General features: G+C 40.7%; 1 protein-coding gene across 1 annotated transcript; it reads left to right on the plus strand.

The window, feature by feature from the left end:
• The first annotated feature begins 2,031 nt into the window (after positions 1 to 2,031).
• On the plus strand, positions 2,032 to 5,781 carry LOC118321861 (profilin-2-like). The gene is made up of 3 exons (XM_035653402.1): positions 2,032 to 2,255; positions 4,622 to 4,677; positions 5,042 to 5,781. Exons 1-3 carry the CDS (start codon positions 2,120 to 2,122, stop codon positions 5,120 to 5,122), a joined length of 273 nt encoding a protein of 90 aa, XP_035509295.1. The 5' UTR covers positions 2,032 to 2,119; the 3' UTR covers positions 5,123 to 5,781.
• The last annotated feature ends 3,689 nt before the right edge of the window (positions 5,782 to 9,470 follow it).

A 9,470-nucleotide genomic window follows, 5' to 3' on the forward strand; every position in this document is an offset into this window, starting at 1 on the left:
GTGTGTGTGTGTGTGTCCGTCTTTAAAAACTGATCAATCTGACTTCCTCTTCTTGTGTCATAAAAGCTTCAGTTCTGGAAATATCTGAAACAACAACTAGGCTAAATATGTCTTCATGGCCTACATTTACTGTGTGTGTGTGTGTGTGTGCGGGGGGGGGAGCGGTGCAAGTTTCATGCGGGAATAAAGCAGAAAAAAATAGGATCCCCCCCTGAGGAAAGATGGTGAATGTAATTAATTAAACCGGGCCCCGACATGCAGCTAGCCGCCATGCTAACCATATCTGAGGCAGTAGAAACCCTTTTGAGTTTCCTCGTCTTTCTTTTTTTTTTCTCCTGAAGGGTTTCATGTGTGCCATGACTGTGCAGTTCTGGAGTTGAGGGGCGACGCCTTTTGTTCTGCAGATTGCTTCAAAGAGCCGGGTTAATAAACATGTCTTTAATTACAGACAGTGCGGTTAAATATATATATTTTGTATATGTAAGCAGCAGTGGACACACAAAGTGCATTTTTTTTTTTTTTACAAGTTTTCAGCATAATGTTTTTGTCAGCTGTAATGGGCCTCTGAGATTTCAGGACCTGCCAGTGGTAGTATAATGGAGTCAGCTGTGTCTTTAAACACTTTTACAGTCTACTGTCTTGACCAACTTTATAGAAAGTAAAAAAATATATACATTTAAAAAAATCAGTAATTTTATTAAGGTTTTCAACAAATCACTTTTTTAAATTTGAGATGTATTCTGTTTAATTCCATCTACAAATTTAAGTAAAGCCATGGATGCAGTCTTTATATAACGTTAAACACAGATTAAGACTGAAGTTTGGATCATTTTTGGTTAATGAAAAGGACAATTTATCCAACTAAAGAGTATTAAACAGTACTGTAACCTCATAATCATGAACAGTGCAACCCTGTTTCTTAATTTAAATTAATCATACCTGTACTTAACCATCTAGGCCAGTTACAGAAGCAGTCCCTTGCTGTGTTTTTACATTCAGATATGTTAAACAAAATGTAGTTATATCGCTTTCTAGGATACATTTGATCTAATTATGTAAATTGGACTCAAAGGTCCTTTTCAGATTCAGGTATTGTACGTTTTTAATTGAGGATTAGGTTTTAGTTAAGTTTGTTTTTCAGTTGGATCATAGTTGGTGCAGATTTAACAATGTTCTACTCTAAATGTATATAAAGCATTTTAAACTTCACATTAGTAGGACATGTGTAAATCCCAGATTACCAAAATTACATGCAATAAAGAAGTGAAAGATTAAAAAGGCCTGAACATAATATTCCCGTCACTAGAGGCAGTCTGAAGCATCACTTTACTCTCTGTCCTGTTGGGATGTATGAGTTCAGTGAAATCCTCAGTCCTCAGATTATCTCCAGTCTTTTCAGGTAGAAAAACATATTTCCAAATATTTTGTAGACTTGCACCTTAAAGCCGTCCAAGTTCACAAAATGAGCACTGAGGGTGGAATATATGGTTCAACGTATAAACATCTTAATGGTTTATGTAACCTCATAATAAGAAAAGCCACACGTGAGGGCTGCAGGTGAGTTGTTGTCTGTTGTGAGAGAAACTGGCTCTGTGCAGCTGTTGGTACAAGTGTCCAGTATTTCACACCATTTTGTTAATCGTTAACTAAAATTAAAAGGGAAAATGATTTAATGCTGCTAGTGATTATCAGTGTTCAAAACCTACGAGCATAAATATCAGTTCTCGGCAGCGTTAAATGTGTGGACCAAATATTTCATTATTAGAAATGTAGTTTACTTTAAGACCACTGAGGTATTGTTGTGTTTGTAGACTGAAAGAGAGAATTTGGGAGCTAAGAGGAGAGGCGGAGGAATGAAACTGTGGTGTGGCGGTCGTAGAAATCTCACAGCGCCCACACTACAGAGCAATACAGGAGAATTATGTTCAACGGGAGCAATGAAAAACACCCACAAAGCATCACTGTGGTAAAACAAAAAAGACTCGGGTCTCTGCCTGAATGAATGCACGATAAGACTGACAGAAGTTTACCTGACTGATGGATTTTGTGTTTCCCCTTTCAGCCCGAAGAAATCGACGTGTTAATAGGAAAGGACCGGGAGGGATTCTTCACCAGTGGGATGACCTTAGGCAATAAGAAGTGCTCCGTAATCAGAGACAGCCTCCACGTTGACAGCGACTGGACAATGGACATCCGGACAAAGAGTCAAGGAGGAGAGCCAACATACAACATTACTGTAGGCAGAGCCGGCAAAGGTGAGCCCCCGCGTTCACCGCTACCCCTACACACTTTAGTGCCGCAGCGACACCGTAGCCTGCTTCGAAGTAGTGCCGTTAGTTTAGCCGCATTTCAAACTTGTGTGTTGTCCGTGCATGTGGGATAGATCTTGAATGCACCTTTCCTCAATATATGACACAAAACAGGTGTTACAAGTGTGTAAATCGCAGGATATTACCACCGAATGTCCTTTGATTTTATGATGGGGGAACAAGTGCATCTCTGCTAAATGTAATCTGTCTTAGAGCTGAAGGGAAAGATCATATTAAGAGTCAGAGCAGAAATTCACTCCAAATATTCCAGGCCAATAGTTTTGTCAATTATACTTGTTGCAGTTTAACTTGGATGATTTACATTAACGTTACGAAGCCAAGACGTCGTACAGATTAACAAATCACGAGCCCCTCTTATACACTTGTTTCATGTTGTCTTGAGATGTTATGTCTCGTTGCTCCTGACATATTTATTGCCCTTCTGATTCAGTTCTGTTAGTTCAGATTTAACTTTTTACTTAACTTTAATATATTTAAACCTCTGATAAAACAATATACCTGCATTATATCCTCTGTGGAAATGCTATTGAATAATTAAAGTAGTAAAATCCATATTGGGATACAGTTCGGATCCCTAAACCTGAAACAGTAACGAGTTATTCAGTTGTAACTTCCCGTCGTCGCTGCTCGTGTCAGAACAACAATAAAGCCGGCACCTGATTGGTGCTCTGCGTAGAGAGGACACAACTGGCCCCTGGATGTCTGTTTGAAGGCTGATTCATTTAAAAATGTGTAAAGTATTAACATAATTAATGTGTATTCCATGTTTCACCTGATAATTCTGATTAATTCATAAATTACATGAATTAAAAACCACAGATGTATTTTATTGTGACTACCTTTAAATAAACGTTTGGAGGTTGTTTTACATTAGCAGCAATAATGAATTCTCTTTGTGTGCAACAACATTTGCCAATATAGGAAATTGAAGTTAAGTTGCCTGAGAGTTTTGCCAGTTTTCATGTTGCCTGTATGGGCCCCAATGCCCCGGCCTGCCCACTTTCCCCGACTCTACTCAAACCTGAAGGTGAGACTGTAACTCACTCCTCCTCTCCACACTGGGCTCACTCTTCGGGCCGGGATCCGATTTTCTACAAACTTCTCCAACTGCATGCGTCTTCCTCCTTCCTGGTTAACACCCCTTCCCTCAGACGTACGACTGTTCCCTGCTCACACGCTTCCACTGGTACAATACCGTATTCAGGTGTTTCAGGGCTCTTACATGTATTGAGGAGAGGTACCACCAGCATGCTCCCGTATCTGCATGTGTGCTGCTTTAGTCATGGTTTAGATTTCAGTAGACGCTTCACTTTCCTGGTCTTTGCTGCTGGCATGCCGCATATTGATTAAATGAAGACGTCTCTTCGAGTGGCGTGAGCTCGGATAGTACGGACGGCGAGATGAAACCACTCAGTAGATTACCGTCGTTTGTTTTAGGCTGCGGAGTCAAAAACAAATCTACCATGTAGCATATGTTACCAGTCGAACTAAAATAAAGAAGCTGATTTGGCAGCCGTTTAGAAACTTGAGGGTTCCCTTACTGACGAGACGCGTCAGAGCCAATCCATCAATACACATGTTGGGGGACTATATTCTGGTGGTTGGGTTTTATGCTTTCAGAGGCCAGTTTCACACTTTATGTAGATGAAGGTGGAATTGATCAAACTTGGAGGGAATATTTTCTTTTCAGTAGTAAAGACATTAAATCAATACAGCTCCAGTGAAAGTTTTAGCGAGTTGGATTCAGGCGTTTTTCAGAAGAACTCATCTACCCATGGCTTTTCTTTTTCTTTTTGAAATGAATTAAACTTGGATCTTGTCAAATTGTGACTTGGATCGAGTCCAATCCTCATCCTACCTGTGAGGCCATAACGTGCTGCTATTGGCTCCTGTCTTCTACATCAAACGTGGCTTTCACTCAGTGGAAGTTGTTCAGATATTAAGTGGAGTAAACGTGTATCAGCCTGGTTACGGAGTCATCACAGGGGCACAGACTGACCGACAGCTCTGCATGCATCCTTTACATTTATTCTCCCGCTGTACTCACTCTGTCTCCCTAATTGTAACGTGTGCCATCCTGTTTCACCAGCAGCAGCAGCACTGATAAGAAAATGAGTGTTTTTAGGCTCGGTACAGCCTTCAGACCAAAGCGCCGCTATGCTTTTTGTGCCATTGTCTTCCTCTGTAGCTGTCTCGTCTGCCTGCTGCTTGTGGCTCTGTGCTCGTCTCTTTTCACTTGTGTGATCTCCGCACCTTCTCTAAATGTCCCTTCTCTGTCTCTTTTCTTTCAGTCTTGGTCTTGGTAATGGGCAAAGAAGGGGTCCATGGAGGCGGATTGAATAAGAAGGCATACTCGATGGCAAAATACTTGAGGGATTCAGGGTTTTAGTTTAGTTTTGTCGTAGCTTATGTGCCGTAGTCGAGGGAGAGAGAGAAAACAAATGAAAAGGAAAACAAAAAACACAAAACTTTTAAAAACAACAGACCAAAAAAAACAAACAAACAAATAAATTACTGTCAAGTCCATGTTTCCCGCCCGAACAGTCCCATTAAACAAAGTCCCAGGAGCATTTCTAACAAGCGCAGGGTTCAACAGTGTAGCCCCACATTTAGCAAGGTGGCAATAAGAGGAGAAAAACAGTACTTTATTTTCCAGCCCTGCTATCACCATGTCATTTATTTTGTTGTTTTTTTTCCTTTGTGTACTCCAGCATTGGTTTTTGTCATGGGGAAGGAAGGTGTCCATGGAGGGCAGCTCAACAAGAAAGCATTTCAGATGGCTGAGTACCTGAGGAAGTCCGGATACTAAAGCAGCCTGTACCCAGCCACCTAGCAGCTCACCCTTCCACCCTGTTGCATTCACACTACTTCCAGTCCTAATTGGTAGTTACTTTTGTTTTTTCTTTTTCTGCCTTCTCTCCTCCCCCCCCCTCCCTCCCCTTCTGTTAACCCATATTTTGTTGTCATACCCCCCCTAACCCGTCCTCTTCCCTCAACACACTCGCGCTGTGTACTCTTCCTCCCCTTAAGCACTGTAAGTTGATCCATAGCAAAGATGAGCATGTTGCTAACAGGATGTCATGACAAATCTGTACTTAACCGAGACCAGCAAATAAATTTCTGGCCCAAACACCTGGACAATGAAGGCTATAGCGTCAATTTGAAGTAGACGTTTCTTTCTTTCTCTCTGTCATAGTGCCCATTACTTAAATTCACACTCCCTCCCTGAGCAGCCGATGAGCGGTAACCGAGCTCGTCACGTCTTCCTCTTCCATTTCCCCCCATCATGTCAGGGAGGACAGACTGTGTGCATATCTCGGTCCACTGTCGTTTCCTCACTCCCACCACTACCCTCCCCCCTCCTCTAGACTCTCCTCTGCCAAAATGTTCAGTTCCCCCCCTTTCCCCCATTTCTCCATCCTGTTTGCTCAAAGCAGGCGACACTACAAACCTCACAGGACCTTCATCAAACAGTACACACCACCCCACCGACTCCCCTCAACTCCCCTTTTTTCAGATTCACTACTCTGTCCTAACTACATTTTATAAAACCGGTGGTAGTGTGTGAGGGGGGGGGGGGTGCTTGGATCGGCTCAGTTAACGATCGTGAGCCGGATTCTCGAGCGTATGGTGTCACCCAGATTGCCTGGTAGCCCTCTCCTCGACCGTGCAATACACAACCGTCCCCAAGGAACTACACCGACAACCCCATGGCCATTTCCACCGTAACAACCAGGCTCAAGGCACTTAATACTGTTTTTGGGTTTGCCAAGCTCCTGTAAATATATTTCTTTTTTTATTTTGTATTTTTGAAAGGCTTGGCCAATTTATTTTTGCGAAGCAGTGAAAATCCCCAGCATATAACCATACCTGGAGTGTGTCCAGTTATTTTTTGTTTTCCATTATTTTTTTTTCCTTTTTATTATAGGGACACAAGTTGTAGTCGAAAGCTCGGGGTTGTTTATACAAAAATTGCTCTAAAAATCATGTGAGCCGGGGTGACCTGCTACTTTTTTTCTGATGAGGGGAAATAACCAGACAGGTAAACACTTACTCTTGCGTTGAAATAAAATGATGCCCCTACAGGGAGGGTAAAGGGTGGGAGTAACTACAGAAATTCTGCCAAAAATTTTTGAATTTTTTTTTCCTATTAGGAAAAAAAAAAAAACCACGACTGGCATTTGTACACACAAAGCCCCATGACTGACTGTTAGACAACATACAAAACTGTGATAATTGCCTTATTTACTCTACGTACAGCTGAGGCTCTGGGGTATACACACCGGTCTGTCCCAACGCTGCAGTACTGCCTAAAATGTCAACGTCCAAAGCTAGAAAAATAAAAAAAAAATCCTTTTCCAAAACGTAGAAATGACACTCTGGGAGATGGGATTAGGTTGGAACGAAGACGCTTATAGGATATGTCCTTGTCCGAAAAACGTAACTACAGAACCTGTGTATCCCTGATGGCCATAATATTAAGAGTCTGTTGCTGTTGTAAGATGGATTTTTACGCCACTGTAACACCGTAAGAAGATACATTTCCATTGGCACTTTCTTTTATTTTCCTTCTTTAGCCATTCCCAGCTCCACTGTTTAGGACCCTTGTGGATATGTGTACTCCATATTAAAAAAAAAAAAAAAAAAAAAAAACCTGTTTCAAGGTCCCTGTTGGCTGATTTATTATGTTCATGAATTCTTTTCCCTCAACAGCACTTTTTTTTTTCCCATTAATCTGGGATACAAGTCCTCTTTTAATGCCATGTACTGATTTCATAATGCATCAAAACCAACGAAAGCCATAAAATTGATTTTATCAACCTTGTTTAACGACAGATCAAATAAATTTATTTTCCAAACCCAGAATACACTGTTCTTCTGTCCTTTCCTTCCCCCCCATCCTCCACACCGCTACTTTTTAAAAGGAGTGGATTTTCAAACATTTATTTATTTTGGGAAAAATACAATTTTGAGAAAACAAATATCACTTGTCTTTTTGTTTTAAACAGGAAAGTTTGAACAAGCCTTTGGTTTAACCTTTAGCAAAACCGAAGGAAAAAACAGAAAAACGGGAAAGTGGGCCCTTCGTCCCTTTGTCCCCCGAACAGCCGGTTTCGATACTTTTTCCGTGGAGCCCGGCGTTTTTAGGCCTCGGTAAATCAAAATTAAAGCCCCCACAAAAATTTTTCCAGAGAATGTAAAGACTTTGTATCTGGGCAGTATTGATTTAACCCAAAGGGTTGGCAGAGATTAAAAAAAACCCGTTCGAGTAATCCCCCGCTTTTTCCCATGAAGAGCATTTTTCCCAAAAGTTCCTTTGTTTTCCATTTTTTTTTTTGTTTTTCAAATTGTTGATTTTTTGGCCTTTGAAATATCCTGGGTGTCGGTTTGAAGGTTTTGAACCCTTAACCTTTTCAAATTCAAATTCAGCAGCAGTGGTTGGGGTTGTTGGGGCCTCGTAAGCTCATGCCCCACAGTGTGAAAAGCCCGTCATTATCTCCGTCTTCCCCAATCTATGATTTATCGAATAACTGTAAAAGTCAAAAAAGTTTTCTTTCTTATCAAAATTTGTTCTTTTTCGCCTTTCTTTTGGGGTCCCAATTTTTTTTTAGTTTTTTTTGGAAGCTCAATGAAAAGTTGGATATTATTGATATCAAGACGGGCATTGGGAAGATTTAAAACGATCAAACCCCCTTTTCAAAGCCAGCCATCCCTTTTTTTAACATTTTCCATGGGGACACGAACCAAAGGCAAAAAAACTTTAAATCTATTTTGTTCTGGTCAAAATGATGAAATTAGAAAACGTGTTCAATCAATAACCGTGGGAAATGAAATAGCGTGGGAAATGTTCTCTGTTACTTGGGTGAAAACTGGTGGGCTAATTTAAAAAATTTTGGAGGCCAACCCATTTTGGGAAAGGGCTGATTGGCCCCAAAACCCAAAAAAAGGGCAAGGGATTTTGTTTTAATGGTTTTTTTTTGGTACCACTTCTTTGTAAAAAACCTCAGAGAGGCCGAAATCCCCTCGGAAAAGCCCCCCTCGGTCCTTTGCACATAACAAGAAAGGGTTTTTTTAAAAACTGGAAAAAATTAGTGAAATTTATTTTTTGAAGAAGAGCCGGCAGAGGTGCCCTTTAAACTTTCCACTTTTTGTTTTTAAGTGGAAAGCCCAATGCCCCCCGACCGTTTTTAAAACAAACAAGGCACCGCGAATTTTGTATCAGATAATCTAGGTTTTTGGTTTCAAAAATTTTAACACTACAACCAATTTTCCCACTGGTAAAAGCCCGTACCGTGTTCTTTAATTCGGTAAAAACCCCCCCAAGATTTGAAACCACAAAAACAAGCAAAATGGGTCCCTCAAAGAATGTGACCAGAGAATATACCAAAAGCAAAAAAAAAAAACTAAAGGTTAAGAGAATGTAAATAAAAGTTTGAGAGGGGAGTCCTGCCACCAGCGCGGGCATATTTACAAATTCCGTCTGCGTATCAGGAGAACACCACGCTCTTGAAAGCTTTCCAGTCACAAATGAATTTCACACCACCTTCAACAGGCTTCAACTTCCGTCTTTTTGCGTTCACACGTTCGCTGTCATTTCTCTTTCTAATTGTTTCTCTACTCTGGAAGTGGAATTCAAAGATTCGAGTTAACATTAAACAATGAGCAAGCGCGCAAAGACCATCACACACGCAGAACAGAAATATATACAAACTTTCTCCGAAAAACGCAGCACCAAACAGCGCTCTTTTTTTTTCTCTCAAACGCAAACACAAAAAACAAAAAATCTTAAAACTTAGGCCCGTATTTTACTTATTAAACCCCGCTGACTCGGAATATGGAAAATTACCAGGGTTTCACCCTCTCTCTCTGCGCAAAATGCATGTTTTTCTATTACCAGCAGCGTTACATCACCAAACAACAGCTCAGCTCGCTCTGCGTCGTTGTTTTTTTTTAAAAATGGAAGTTGATAGTCTTGGAAAGCCAAGCCCAAAAAAAAGAGTTTTATTTTTTTTTTTTAAACCACAGGCAGCGTGGAGCAATCTCCCAAAACACCTTTTTTTTTTAAACACAAAATGTTTTGGACGTCCAACATGGAAAAAGGAGCGCAATTCCTTTTTTCTCCAAGTAACTTTCCTCCCT

Source organism: Morone saxatilis, unplaced genomic scaffold (genome assembly GCF_004916995.1).
Source record: "Morone saxatilis isolate NCDOM2014 unplaced genomic scaffold, NCSU_SB_2.0 Contig12, whole genome shotgun sequence".
NCBI classification, from domain to species: domain Eukaryota; kingdom Metazoa; phylum Chordata; class Actinopteri; family Moronidae; genus Morone; species Morone saxatilis.